This window comes from Pygoscelis adeliae, unplaced genomic scaffold (assembly GCF_000699105.1).
Source record: "Pygoscelis adeliae isolate BGI_AS28 unplaced genomic scaffold, ASM69910v1 Scaffold99, whole genome shotgun sequence".
Taxonomy (NCBI): Eukaryota; Metazoa; Chordata; class Aves; order Sphenisciformes; family Spheniscidae; genus Pygoscelis; species Pygoscelis adeliae.
The window spans coordinates 1,380,133-1,394,788 of NW_008825493.1; the positions used below are offsets into that span (position 1 = coordinate 1,380,133).

At 41.0% G+C, this 14,656-nt stretch overlaps 1 protein-coding gene across 1 annotated transcript in view; it reads left to right on the forward strand.

The window, feature by feature from the left end:
• PIK3R4 (phosphoinositide-3-kinase, regulatory subunit 4) overlaps positions 1 to 14,316 on the forward strand; it is a 27,446-nt gene extending 13,130 nt beyond the window's left edge. The window contains exons 8-19 of the mRNA XM_009331259.1: positions 359 to 562; positions 1,518 to 1,719; positions 3,274 to 3,473; positions 4,453 to 4,663; positions 6,618 to 6,783; positions 7,579 to 7,743; positions 8,937 to 9,148; positions 9,424 to 9,555; positions 10,944 to 11,044; positions 12,127 to 12,215; positions 12,628 to 12,736; positions 13,679 to 14,316. Coding sequence (XP_009329534.1) covers positions 359 to 562; positions 1,518 to 1,719; positions 3,274 to 3,473; positions 4,453 to 4,663; positions 6,618 to 6,783; positions 7,579 to 7,743; positions 8,937 to 9,148; positions 9,424 to 9,555; positions 10,944 to 11,044; positions 12,127 to 12,215; positions 12,628 to 12,736; positions 13,679 to 13,849 — 1,962 coding nt within the window. The 3' untranslated portion in view covers positions 13,850 to 14,316. The remainder of the gene's footprint in view (positions 1 to 358; positions 563 to 1,517; positions 1,720 to 3,273; positions 3,474 to 4,452; positions 4,664 to 6,617; positions 6,784 to 7,578; positions 7,744 to 8,936; positions 9,149 to 9,423; positions 9,556 to 10,943; positions 11,045 to 12,126; positions 12,216 to 12,627; positions 12,737 to 13,678) is intronic.
• The last annotated feature ends 340 nt before the right edge of the window (positions 14,317 to 14,656 follow it).

The following is a 14,656-nucleotide window of genomic DNA, read 5'->3' on the forward strand; positions in this document are numbered from 1 at the left end:
TCTGATATGACCAACGCAGGGAAAGATATTATTTTCACGAAAGGAGAGAAGTTGAATCTAGATTATTGGCACAATCATGTGCAATAATTTTTAAGTCCTATGTGATTTTTTGTTAGGTTTGAAAGCACCTCTCCAGGACTGAGCTGGAAACTGGTTTTTAGGACATGCCTTCAGAGGAAGAGATTGATTTTTTTATATTAATATTTGCAGTTGTCCAGTTACTGACTTTCAGGCTAGGAAAAAAAAAAAAGTGCAAACATTGTAGACATGTGATGACAGCATTTACTGCTAGATTTCCCCATGTTTATATGGATATCATCCTCCTCCATGTTGACTGGTCTCTCTTTTTGAATTGCAGATAGATAAAGAAATAGTCCTGCTAAGTGTACTTAAAGAGCCTGTCAGCCGTTCCATATTTGATTATGTCTTAAGATCAAAGGATATCACAAGCCTCTTCCGTCACCTTCACATGCGTCAGAAGAAGAGGAATGGTGCTCTCCCTGACTGCCCACCCCCAGAGGACCCTGCCATCGCACAGCTGTTGAAGAAGCTACTTTCACAAGTGATTGTTTTTCCTCTGTACTTTGAAAGTCAGGCTTGAGATTCTTGGGCTCTGTATGTCTCCACAGACCCTAACCTTGCAGTTGCTGCTCTGAGGGACTCCCAGTCTGAGGTTCTGATCCTGCAAACCATTGACTTCATTGATTTCAGTATATGCTTGTAGGACAAAGAGTTCAGAAGTTAAGGAAGATTCTGAAAAGATCTGCCAGAAATAGGGCAACCTTACGTTTGGATTTTCCAAATACATCCTCTTTTTAAAGACTTCAGTTATATGTCTCAGATTTCTGACACACCTGTAATGGTTCAGTGTTATAGAATATGTGCTGTGTATTGTGTTGGAGAGAAGAGTATGCATTTGTTGAAGAGATGGACAGGCAAGTAACAGTGCAAAAGCCAAAGGGAGCTGAAGTGTTGAGGCTTATGGGGAACACAAAGAATCACCCATACAAAGTAGTGAGAACTGGGAAAAGGAAGGTCTGCAGCTGAGTGTGTGTGTGGGGAGGGGGGGGTCGGGTTTTTATTTTCCTCCTTTTTTTTTTTTCCTGTGGCTTGTCGGCTGTAAGCACAACCTAGGTGGCAACGAAGCAGATTGCATGAGAGAGTGATCCAATATTAAATGCTGTTCTGCCCTTTCACTATTCCTAGCCCTGTTCCTGAGGAGGAAAGATATTAGAATCATAGAATCATAGAATCATTAAGGTTGGAAGAGACCTCCAAGATCATCGAGTCCAACCGTCAACCCAACAACACCATGCCCACTAAAATATATACTCTTACACTACAGCAGCTTACCCAGTCTTGTATGAGTGGTAGACTTGATGCCTTGAATTCTGGGGATGTGCTCTCTCCTTCCACTTCTGAGCAAGTCATTAATCTTACTGCTTCTTACATCTTCATGCCTTGATGCATGTTCTTGTTCAAAAGTATATAATAATATCTTTTCTTTCATTCTATAGGGGATGACTGAGGAGGAAGAAGACAAACTGTTAGCACTGAAAGACTTTATGTTAAAATCAAATAAAGCTAAAGCCAATATAGTGGATCAGAGCCACCTGCATGACAGCAGTCAGAAAGGGGTGATTGACTTGTCAGCTCTGGGAATAACTGGGAGACAAGTGGATCTTGTTAAAACAAAGCAGGAGCATGATGACAAACGTGGTTGGTATATTTTGTGGTCTGTATAGATAAAGTATAGCCTTTCTTTCAGGGTCAGAGAATTAAGTCTTTAATTTACTCAGCAAGCGTTCTCAGTAATTCAGCCTGCATAACTATCACCATCCTCACTGAGTTTGCAATAAGGAAATTACTGCTGCTATTTGAAATGTGAGGTGCTGGAGTGCTCTCTGGATCAGTGAAAGACGGGGATATTTTGCCCCTGAGAGTATTTAAATCAGTTTGCATCTGCAGTAGTAATATGCACAGGGTGTTTAGCTGATTGTGACAAACAGGACTGTAGTGACCCATGGTAACAGTGTAAATTATGAAGGCTACATTTCTGCCATCTGTTTCCTCTCAAGCGATGAGCTCTTTACTGTGAAAATCCAGGATGTTTTCTTGAGGTAGCCTGGAGGAAACTGAGGCCTAGGTGTGATGCTGAAACAGGCTGGCACTGAGGAGTGCCAGCTGTTGCTCACCCACCAAGTACGTGCTTTTTGACCTTAGGGTTCTCCAGCTGCTCATCCACCCCCATTTTACTTTGTTGCCTTCTCCTCTTTCAGCTTGAAAAACCTCTTATATTTCCTTGTTCAGCTTTGAAATCCACTTGCTGCTCACTCTATTCCAGTTTTCTGTATCCTCAAAATTCTTCTCTTCCAGACAGTGAGCTTCCTCTTTGCTCTGTCAAGCTTGTAAGGCCCTCCTCTGTACACCACTGATAGGTTCTGTGTTTTCAGATGTAAAAATACAGAAATATCTGCAAACCAGGTAGCTATTGCCATCTTATTTACAGAATTGAGATGCTAGTTTGCAAATGTTTTGCATATCATTTTAAAGGAAAGTACATAAGTACAGGATTTCTCAGTTTTTTGCATCCTGTGGAGTCAGGAGTGGACAGGATTTAAAAGTTAGTATATGAAGTCTGTATTGGAAGTGATTGACTTCACCCAAAACTGTCACCTGCAAAGTCTTCACGCCTTTAACTTCTTTGCTGACTTTGTCCAAATTTAATTTGTCCCATGTTTTCATTTTGCTTTCTATATTTTACAGTTTTAAGTGACTCCAGAGGAATGCTGAAAATAAATAAATTTCCTATTTACAGATAACATTCTTGAATCTACAGGTGATGTTGCGATTGTGATGGAAAACTGATTGTATTTGACACTGACAATGATTTGCATACTGTGCTATTACAAATTTATCCCTGTCTTATGCCAGTAATGGAGTAACTCTCATAAGAAAAAATTATATGGACTCTAATCCTGCACCCTTCTAGACGCAAAATTTCCCTATACTGGAATGACTTATTGCATGAGTCAACTGTAGGATTAAGAGGGTGTAAACAGAGCACTTGCCACGTGTGTTCTGTTTGCCTCATAAATCCCCGTCAGCTGGCTTAAACAACCTAGCAGTACGTTTTTCTCTATTAACTATATAAATAATAAATTGGCATGTAAACATTGGACTCGCATGTAGTCTGAAAGTAATGACCAGCCTGAGTGAATGTTGTCGTGATTATGTTTGGTTTTTTTTTCTCTCCCTCCCGATTGCTTATAGCTAGAAAACATGTAAAGCAAGATTCAAATGTAAATGAAGAATGGAAAAGCATGTTTGGGTCCCTGGAACCAACTAACATCTCTCAGCCAATACCCAAAGGACATGGGCAAACTACTGATCCTGAAGCCATCCAGGCTGGGAAACCACTTCGTTCAGAGTCCTCAGCTGGCATTTGTGCCACTTTGTCATCCTCCCCACAGGTATTGCTGAAAAATACTATCTTCGCATCTTAAACTGAAATGATTCAATTGTTTTAAAGCCAAGTGGGACTATAGGGATGTGGCGTTCTTGTTTTGTTTGAAGGTTATTTTACACTGGTGCTATTCCCTGGCGTCTTCTCCAGCAGAGTAGCTGACTTTCAAGTTCTTATTTTTAAAATGGGGATTGAGAGAGGGTGGAAGTAAGTTTAGTCACTTGCATCTATTTGTTAGTGAAGCTCTTCTGTTCTTTGCATGAAGAGATGGGGCTTTGTGGATTAGCCAATTATTAGGCAAGCTGTTCTGGCGGGGAAGACTTTTCCTCAAATTGCATGCCCTGATATGTGTTGTGAGGAAGAGGAAAGATGTCATGATTTTAACTTGGAACTGGTGTATCACATCATAGCTGCATTTAGACATCCTGTACCTGTAATACTTAGTACTGGCTACAGAAGGATGGGCTGGGAGCCCTGCAGGCTGCGGAGGCATCTCTTGAGACCAAACACTTCTTTCTATTCTGTTTCTAGTTGGAGATTAACTTCTGCTAGCTTTAAATGAGTGTCCACTCTGAACTGAGAGGGAAACACTTCACGCTTTTATTTTTAAAGTCCAATATAAACAAATAATCGTTTGAGAGCTAACCTGTAATTCTGTCAATCTTGAGAGCAATAAGTGCTTCTGTAATAATCACATTAAGCGGTGTGCATGGCACATTACAGTTTCTACAAATAGAATACAGAACGAACTAGGCAAACAGGGTAGAATAAATGAATGGTTAAGCTTTTCTATAAATAATAATTTTCACTATTTTTAATTGTTTTCATGCAAGCATGAAATTTTTTTTAATGCTAATTCATTTGCTGATTGATTCAATAACAAAGATTTTTCCACTTTTCTTCAGTGTGGTCCAGTAATCTTAAGAGCAGGATTTATCTGTGCGTAGAATGTAAGGCATATATTTTTAAGCGCTTATCTCTTACAGCCATCTGATGGAACCGTTGTTCAACCCAGGAAACCGACCATACAGGTACTGAGCAGTACAGCGTCGCCATCTGCACACCAGTTACGCATCACCACTTGCAAAACTGAACTTCAGCAGCTGATCCAGCAGAAGCGAGAACAGTGTAATGCAGAGAGACTTGCCAAACAGATGATGGAGAATGCTGAGTGGGAGAGCAAGCCCCCACCTCCAGGTAAATCACAGGCCACTGAGGCTGTTATACCAAAAAAAATATATATAATTTGAGTCGAAACAACATCATCTCAAGGAAAAAATGCAAAAGATGAGGAAAAGAGGAAATTACTAGTTTAGGAAATGTGCCTACTATGCAGAACACCTATTTGGCAAAATTCATGCATGACCTATGAAAGAGGGTCTGGTGCAGAGATCTTTACCTTTGCAGTAACGGATCCAAACCGCTGGTCTGAAGTCCAGGTTGTGCGCTTTCTTCCAGTGAGTTTTCTGAAGCGGGTTGTTTGTAACCAGGTATACGGCAGATAACTTGCCATCCTGAACAGCCTGTAGCTTGGTTTGGGCAAGGGGCGAAGCACTGTGTTGGGAGGTGAGAAATGTATTTTGCCTGGGGTGGCTCCAGATTTTCAGCCATCCTGTGAGTGTTGTAACCTCTTGGACAGGTTTTCTTACCCAGTGGCACCCATAGTGGAGTGGGTTGGTTGAGCTGCACTTGTTTACAAAGGAGCCTGTCCCCACCAGCAGTGGTGACAGCGACACAGGGCCCAGCCACAAAGGGAAGATGTGTCTTCCCATACTACACTGTTGCTTTCAGAGGGGAAGGAGGCGCATTTTTACCTTTTCATTACCAGAAAGGAGCGACACCCAGGTTTTGCTAATTAGGGCTCTGGCAGCCACGCTGGGAGAAAACGTGGTTTTAAATCGCAGTCATCTTCCTATGGCCCCAACTTAAATTTTGAAGCTCCAAATTGAGGTTGGGGTTTACCCAGATCAGTTCTCAGTGTTTTCTGCTGGTGTTCTCCACTCCATCCTCTGGTTGCTGGGTATCCCATATGGAGATTCCTGACAGTCCTCTACTAATGGCAGTTCATGTGCTTAAACTCCAGATTTTGGGAACAGAATCTGTACCAGCTAGGCTTGCAGTTTTCAACATAGTGATGCTGAAGTCATTTGGTAAATCTAGCATAAATGCACACACCTGGGCATATACAGCTACCATGTCAATTTAAGAGAAGTAGTAGGAAATCATCAGGAAAATGGTCCAAGCAGATAACGTTTGAAGGTAGCTAACCTCGACTGAGCTTGGCTAAGCCGTGTGTTTGTCTTCTGAAGCGGGTTTTACAGAACAACCTATGAAATAACGTGTCCCAATACAAGCAGCTGACTTGCTCTGCCACACAAGTGCGTGAGTGCCAGAAAAATGTTCATATTTAAAGTTTGTGTCTTATTCTGAAATTTGCTGTGCTCTGTCCTTCATGATCTTCATCTGCTGTTAATCCTTCACTATAGTAGATGTGCGTTAGAAGTGCAGCCAGATACTTCTGCGTTGCTTATTTCAGAGGAGGAAACACTGCACAAATGTTGGCAATTTCTTGGCAAGAATTATTGCGTGCCAGCTCAACTCCTCAATTTATTTTCAAAGTTCTGGAATAAATTTTCTATGGGATTTAGAAGAGCTGTTATTTCATTTTATTAGGTACATAAGACTGGCAATGTAGCATGTAGTGCAACACTGAGCCTGTCACTTCAGGCACCCTACAGACAATCCGGGAACTTAAGTCTGTCAAATGTGTTGCTCATTGTGTGCATTTTGGGCATTTACGGGATTGCCATTTGCAGCACAGCAGTCTGCATAGGCTGATAGCAGGAGAACTGTGCACTAGTATCTCTACAAAGTCTACGAAGAAGGGCTCTTTGTAACTTCACTGAATGTACATGGAACCTGTCTAAAAGAAAAGTCTTACCCAGATCTGCCAACAGGGTTTAGTTTAGAATTGAGCAAATAGGCTTTTGCCTTTAATATTTAAGATGCGTTAGCTCAGTGCCTTCTGTACTTTGCAGAAGCTTTTGCATATCCCAGTATAGCTGTTGGTGGATGGGATCAGGGGGATTTTGACGTTCCTATTAAATTATGAAATCAACACCAAACTTCATGGTTTTGTTTTTCCCTGCAGGATGGCGCCCCAAAGGGTTGTTGGTAGCTCACCTTCATGAACACAAGTCTGCAGTGAACCGCATTCGGGTCTCTGATGAACACTCCATTTTTGCCACTTGCTCAAATGATGGCACAGTGAAAATCTGGAACAGCCAGAAAATGGAAGGAAAAACCACTACAACCAGGTAGATTTAAAACTCTCAGGATTTGGGGGCTGCTGTTTTAGAGTGCAAAATAAATTAGAGCAGGGAGCAAAATATGAATCACTTGTGGGTGTGCTGGAGATTTCAATAATGATATATACTGGTGTTCCTCTTTGCATGCAACTATAAAATATTAAATTGCTGTTTCAATTAGGTAATGAAAGAAAAAAAATTGCTAGCAAATGCAAAGGGACTGCTTCGCAGTTGTAGTAATTACAGGCTTTTTGATTTCATTTCTATGCAGCCATAAATATATTCTGGTGCTGCTGCTTAAAGCCATCTGAGGGTTTTGGAACAAATTAGCTTTATGCTTAACTGTCTCATCCACTGATATTTGATGCAGGAAAGCTGTACTGCTGGTTGAAACATAGGTGGTACAGGGCTGACCGTCTCTGTGAGAGAGGTATCTTTGGGAGAAGAGGATGTCTGTCTCTAAATACTTCGAAAAAGATGTAGTGGACTGCAGTGTCAGTTAAACAACAGTAACTACAGTATGCTACTTTGCTACAGATCTAGGTTAGACTTTTATTTTACTGGTAGACAAATCTGAGACTGTCATGACCTAGAGGCTCAAAGATGAGGAGTTAAGTTTGCAGAGGCAACTTAGGCTATGTTGCTTTCTGATTTTGGAACACTTAGAAAATGTTATTTTGAGAGCTCTCTCTCAAGGGTCATTGGTTCTAAGTAGGTGTTTGAGAGAAATAATTTTTTTTTTACATGCCACAAAAAATTTCCCCTCTCTTTTTTTTTTCCTCCCCCTCTCTCTCTGCTGTTTAGATCAATTTTGACATACTCTCGGATTGGAGGACATGTAAAGACACTTACATTCTGCCAAGGCTCACATTACTTGGCTATAGCTTCGGATAATGGCGCCATCCAGCTTCTTGGTATTGAAGCTTCAAAGCTCCCTAAATCTCCTAAAATTCATCCAATACAAAGCAGGTATGTACTTAGAACAGTTAAATCTCATCGCAGAGCTCAAGCTGTTAGTATAGCCCTCGGTTAGATCCCTTGATTTGCTCCAGGCTTCCTGCTGGCTGAGCCCAGGCTGTACTGGAAGGCTGTAATCCATGATCTTATCCTGCTTCATAAAGAAGGGTTGAAAGGTGACCATGCAGGGCTGAGGATTGATAGCTGTAGGTTATTGGTGCCTCCTGTGTCACTGGACTCGTTCTGAGCTTGAAACAATCAGTCAGTCTGAATAGTTCTCAATTCTTTTATTTACGCACTGGCATTGGTAGTTTCTTACCTCCTCTGTTACGATGTTAATACTTATAAAGTAATTTTGGAGATTCTTTTACAGGTCATTAGATAAACGTTTACAAATGTACAACATGTGGTTTGGCCTTAGGCCTGCAATTTTTTCTCCCATGATTTTAATGTGAGTAAGGTGGCAAAGATATGGGGGATGGGATACTATTTAGGGGAGTCTTCGGGGATGGTTTAGCTCTTTCTTACCTCTCTCCACATGAGCAGTTTTTGAATATTTGGCACTGATTCAACAGCTTAATCTTCCAGCTTGAGCGAGGGACATGTCGAGGCCCCAGCAAATCTAGCAACCATCTCAAAGACCTCTTTTGTGTCCAAAGTAAAAGGTATCTGTCTCAAATGTCCTGTCTTATTTGGGATTAAGTTCAGAAATGAAATAAGCCGAATCTAATGGAGATGGAAACTACAAACCGGATTTTCCCTTTTGGTATACACTGCATTTGTGCCTGAAGAAGGTGTTCATTTGCACACACAGTAAGTGATTGATGACGGTGCTGGCAGTGTAACGTGGAGAGGGGCGTTCCTCCCTGTAAACTCTGGGTAGATGAATATCTGATAAACGTGGAGCCCGGATGGGAGAGAAGTATCAAACACACTGAAAGACCCAGCGCACAGAGCTGTGTTTATGTTTGCAAAGAGCTGCTGACAGCATTTTACTAGCCTGTAGAAGGCTTGCAGGTCCTAGCGGCAGAGAGATTGGAGAGAGCATAAGCATCTGTTGTACTGAAATCGGAAAGTTGTTTCTGGCAGATGCCTTGAGAAGTGACATGAAGAGGAAAATGCTGCTCAGCATTAGCTATTGGAAGGAGTCTTAAACTTGGAGGGAGTCATACCTGCTTCTAAATTAGTTTATCCTTTTAACCCAGGTCCTTAGATCTGAAGGATGATGGCTGTGTGGTAGATATGCATCACTTCAATTCAGGAGCCCAGTCAGTACTGGCTTACGGTACAGTTAATGGATCTCTGGTTGGATGGGATTTGCGATCTAGCAGCAACGCTTGGACACTGAAACATGATTTGAAGTTAGGCCTCATAACTTCATTTGCTGTGGACATACACCAATGCTGGCTGTGTATTGGTAAGCCTGTATTTCTTGTTAGCTTCTCTCTCTCCCTGCCTCTTTCTGGTTTTCTTTTACAATAACTATAGCTCAAGCTTTTGCTTGATCTGATTTGACTAGAATATGCTTTTCTCAAACAAGGGGAGAGAAATATCTCCTGATCTATTTGTGGGAAGTATTCTGCCCTCTCAGTACTTGAGGCTGAAGTCCATCTCCCTAGGAACAGAGCACAAGGATATGGGCAAAAGCCCGTATGTTTACCCGTCTGACTATAGGGAGCTTTCTCTCACCAGGAACGAGCAATGGTACCATGGCATGCTGGGACATGAGGTTTCAGTTACCTATCTCCAGCCATTCTCATCCTTCCAAGGCCCGAATCAGACGCCTGCTCATGCATCCTGTCTATCAGTCCTGGGTAATTGCAGGTAAAAGGTGTCTTAAACCACCTCCCAGTTGCCAGAGGTTGTGATTAAAGCAGCTTCCTTTTCAGCTTCTGCTTCAAGCCCTGGGGGGAGTTGGGTTTTTTTCTTCCTTGTAGTTTTTCTTGTGCTTTGCTTGGGCAGAGGAAAAAGGGAAGGTTCATACTTGTGTCCTGACACTGCTCTTCCTGGCTTTTTTAAATTAAAAAAAAAGGGGGGGGGGGGCGGCAGGCAGGCGGTGGTGGCAAGTAGCATTAAGCCATTACGAAAATGACAGACAACCTTTACAATTCTCCTCTTCTGAGCATTACAACTCTCATGAGGGTCCCTCCCTGTGTGCTGTCTACCACATCGCTTTTTAAGGACAAAATATTATAAAAAACAAAACCCAAAATTGTGACATACGTTGAAGTTGATGGGAATTCTGCCACTGCCTTCAGTGCCTCTGTAGAGCAGAGACTGAAAGGTTGTCCCATTCCAATTCCCACTTGAATCTAACCCAGCTGTGCCATGGGTTAGAGCTTTTGAAAATCTCCCAAGATTCTTCATCTGGTATGATCACAGCTGCTTCATCCTCACTGCATGTAGCACCATCATATACTTTTAAGTGTTCCTGTCAGGAACACATTCTGAAATGGACAAGTAGCTTAAACTAATCCGACAATAACAAAATTGATAAAGCTGCTGTAAAATGAGAGTAATTTGAGTTTCATATTTTACTTGCTTCGTAGGCTTCACTTCTTATTTTAATTATTAGCCATCCTGGGAGATAAAACCAATTTCTTGAAAAAACATACAAATAAAGCCAGCTTCTCTGTGCTTTCTAGTTTGTTTCCTCCCTGCTAAAGAATAAATGAGTGACAAAGTTCATCACTTTGGAATATTACTAAAAAGTCCTTGCCTGCTAGGTTGCTGCCAGGCATGTAAACAACCCCTTGAACAGAATTCTTTGCCTGTCCACACAAAACATGGGTGTGGAACATCATCGTAGCTACTGAACTCTGTAGCTTTGGATTGCTGTCTTACCTGCCCGGGAGTAATCTCCGAGATCCCTGATGACCATGCTGAACAGACTATCCATCCTTCTCAAAGCAGGATGAGAATTTATCTAGGGAGGAAACTGAGGTTTTAATACCTTTTTAAAAGGATTGGAGATTAAAGCTTGTTTTGTTTAAACTCTTTTAAATGAGGCACTTTAGTGAAGCTTCTAAGCAGTAAAACTGACAAAACGCGTGCATGGCTTTACTGCTAAAGCAAGACTAACGCGAATGCTGCAGGGAGCAAGTGGAGAGTGTCTCTATGTCATACCCTCTGTATCATGCCAGTAGAACACAGGTAGTGAGAGCCAACCGACCTGTTTCATATTTTTTGCATTGGCAATATCTTTCTGGTAGCTGTTCAAGGCAATAATGAAGTCTCCATGTGGGATATGGAAACTGGCGATCGACGCTTCACTTTGTGGGCCAGCAGCGCACCTCCTCTTTCAGAACTGCAGGTCTGGTCTTTTTCTTTTCCTGTTTCTGTTCTGTAGCTGGGGCTGGAACAACCTCAGACTCCACGCTGTGCATCAGTACAGTTACCTGTCTCCATGGCCTTGCCAGTTTGGCACCAGGAACTTGCCCTGGGATTTATTTTGGCATCATAATTGTTTTGCTGTCAAAATTAAATCCTCTGTGTAAAACAGCAGTGTAACCTGAATCTTCATTGGTATCTTCCACTATCTGTGGAATGTACTTGTAATACTCACTTGCTATATCCAGTCAAGTTCTTAGAAAACCCGTGAGCCGGTCAAGCCTGTAAAGATTATGGCAAAGCCAAAACTCATGGTGTGGCATCTTGTACTTACTTTTACTTGCTGTTTCTGGGATAGTGCATAATTCTGTAAGCATCTGCTCTTTTGCACATTCTTTCTGTAATATAATGCCACTACTACACTTAACTGCTAGTTTAAAGCATGAAGTTGCTCTTCTTCAAGGAGTTAATGGGGGAAGGAGCAATCTGGGATATCTTTCTTAAAACACAAATACATACACAAAAATAACCACAGCTGCTTCTATAAATATGGTAATTGCAGATCTGGAATCTACCTAAACTCAAATTTGTACGTGCTACAAAGATTGCAGGTTGAGTTCATTTTGGTCACGCACTTTGCACACAGGGAACTTGTGATTCAAGCTAGTTTTCCGTTACATGTCTGTCCCTTAAGGCCTTCATAGCATAAAAATTTGAGCATCCATGTGCTTTTAGGCATGATTCGCCTGCCTGATTCTGTTAGAAACAATCTTTCTCATTTGCCATCATTGAGAATGTAATTTCCAAGATTCCAAAAAAGCATTATGCGGAGTTAAATCTGTTGCACTGCTCTGTGAAACATAAGGAATAAAAGGAAGCAATTTACCTTAATATATTAAGATGTGACCTGTTAACAAAGTAACTTGGCATTTGTCAGAAACATTGGAAATTGGACGGATGGATGGATGGATGGATGAATGTGGTAAAGAATGCATTCCCTTTGTGAAGAGTGGCAACAGCTATTGGTGATAATTTATTTTTATATATATCCCTTTTCCCTACTAGCCTTCTTCTCACAGCATCCACGGAATATACTGTAGTCCAGCATCTGGTAATCCCATATTACTGACAGCAGGCTCAGACATGAAAATAAGGTAATAAAACCAACAACGTTTTTGTTTGACACCTTCCCCTCCACCCCTGCCGGTGTACTAAATTTTGCCAAGCATTGCATAAGTAAGCTCCAAGAAGTCAAAACAATAATGCTGAAGATGTGTTGATTAGTAAGCAGCAGTGAGCTCAGCAAAAGTAGCGCAAAACTCGGTGCTCCTCTGAAACACAGTGTGTACCCTTCTGTGAAGTTCTTGATAGGCTGCGTGAAACAAAACAATAACTCATGTGTCAGCTTGATATGAATGTTGATTTCTCTGCATCGCTGTCTTCCACTAAGCGTAGAAAGCATATAGGATTTGTGCCCACTCATTTTCATCCTAAGAGCAAGACAGCTTTTAAACAGCTGTATTAAGCTGATAAAATTTAATCTCAATTTTATTTCTTTGTGTTTAGGTTTTGGGATCTAGCCTACCCTGAGAGATCATATGTTGTTGCTGGAAGTTCTAATTGCCCATCTGTTTCCTACTACAGGAAGATAATTGAGGGCACGGAGGTGGTTCAGGTATTTTGCTTTGTTTGATAGACACCTATTCTGCTTGCCTTTTGGACGGCACCGTGGGTTACATTAATTGCATGATGGATTTAATTATAACTCTCTCACTCTTACTTTTATGGATGGTGTCAGCATTGCATTTTCAGGCAGTTAGGAAGAAATTATTTTAAAAGAAAAAATCAGTTGTTTTTGACAGAATTAGACTTACCAAATAACACTTACATGCAGAAGCCAGAGTCATGTTTCTTTTGGGATATTGAAGTCTAGTGTCTTAACACTTTTGATTTTGATCAGTCTTTGGAACGTCTTTTGTGTAGGATCTTAGCAAGGCATTGTGAGATGTATTGGGACCAAAATAACATGGTAGCAAAACTCTGCAGTTTTTATTACATCCTTCAGAGTGACTTTTGGAACGGGCAGTGTTGCTAGTTGTTGCATAGCACAATGTTTTCTTTCAGTGCAATTGAATGAATGCTACTTCAAAGGTGACTTAGGGGAAAAAAAAAAAAGTCCAAGTCAGTGAGGGTCTACCAATGCACTACGATTTTTTTTTTTTTGAGTGTTTCATGTGAAGTTCTTAATTACATTCATGCTATTGAAACAGGTTTTATAAAACCCTTGGGAAGCTAAGATGTATGTGTCGCTGTAGCTTCCCCCCCGCACCCCCCCCATAGGACTATCAAATCTTAGTAGTTAGTGTCATTGAAATAAATATGTCAAAAAAACATCCCTAATCAGAGAGCCGTAATGTCAATTTAGATTAAGACTTAGGTTGTGTGTGATGAAAAGAAATGAACCAAGGAGTAATCCTAAGAAAGCCATCAAAGGATGGGAGGTTTTGGATTTGTTTGTTTGAAGAGGTCTTTTGATCTTTTTACAACCTACTATGTGTGATAATTGCCCTTTGCAAATGCTTACCTTTCTGTAAATAATATTTCTCACTTTGTACAGGAAATTCAAAACAAGCAAAAACTGGGTCCCACTGATGAGACCCCTCGGAAGGGTCCAGAGTCTCTCCCCGTCGGACATCATGATATTATCACAGATATCGCAACTTTCCAGACCACGCAAGGATTTATAGTAACTGCATCGAGGGATGGAATCGTTAAAGTGTGGAAATAAAAGTTGTACTAATATATAGTATGTAAATATTTGTATTAAAGAAATAGTAGAAATAGTGTTATAATGAAGTTTTCAAGGACTGTTTCCAGATCGTGGAATAGAATGGACTTTAAAGACTCTAAAGGCGATGGTAAAATCGGTTATCTGTATCCTACAACCCTGTTAGCACTTCATAATAACTTCTTTTATTAAAGATGTTTGGTATTTATAGCATTTCTTTGAAATACCAAGCAGTCTATGAAGAAATCGTTTAGCCTGGTTTTGACTACATTGTTCTTCAAGGATATTTCAGAAAATGATTTAAAGATGTCCCACATTACACATTCTAAATGTGCAAAAAGGAAAGAGCTGGTACAAGTACTTCAGCATCTGGCTGCTCCTATGTTGAATTTGAGGAATGCAATAAGAACCAGTGCACAAATGTCCCTGTACATTCTAATAACTATAATAAAGTCCACTTGAGCTTCCCTGTTTGGTACTTGGGTCTCTTTATATCCGTTGTTCCTCTGCAGTGATTCTGTTGTTTCAGCTGGGCTGTTAATTGTAGTTTGAGATCAGCTTAACCTTGTGTCAGATCCTCAACTGTACTTGTCCCTTGCATCCAGCTTGCTCTTGACTTGAGTCTAACGCTAAGCTCTGCTCTCCTGGGAACCCAGAACAGCACCAGCAGGATGGTGTTCTCTGTCATTCAGTATGGATATCAGAAATAGCCAAAACACAAGGTTTCAACAGGAAGCATTTTTTTTCATCACACAATGTTCATGTGAGAGGCAGTTCTGGAGGTCAGACAGCGGCAGTAAACTTTCT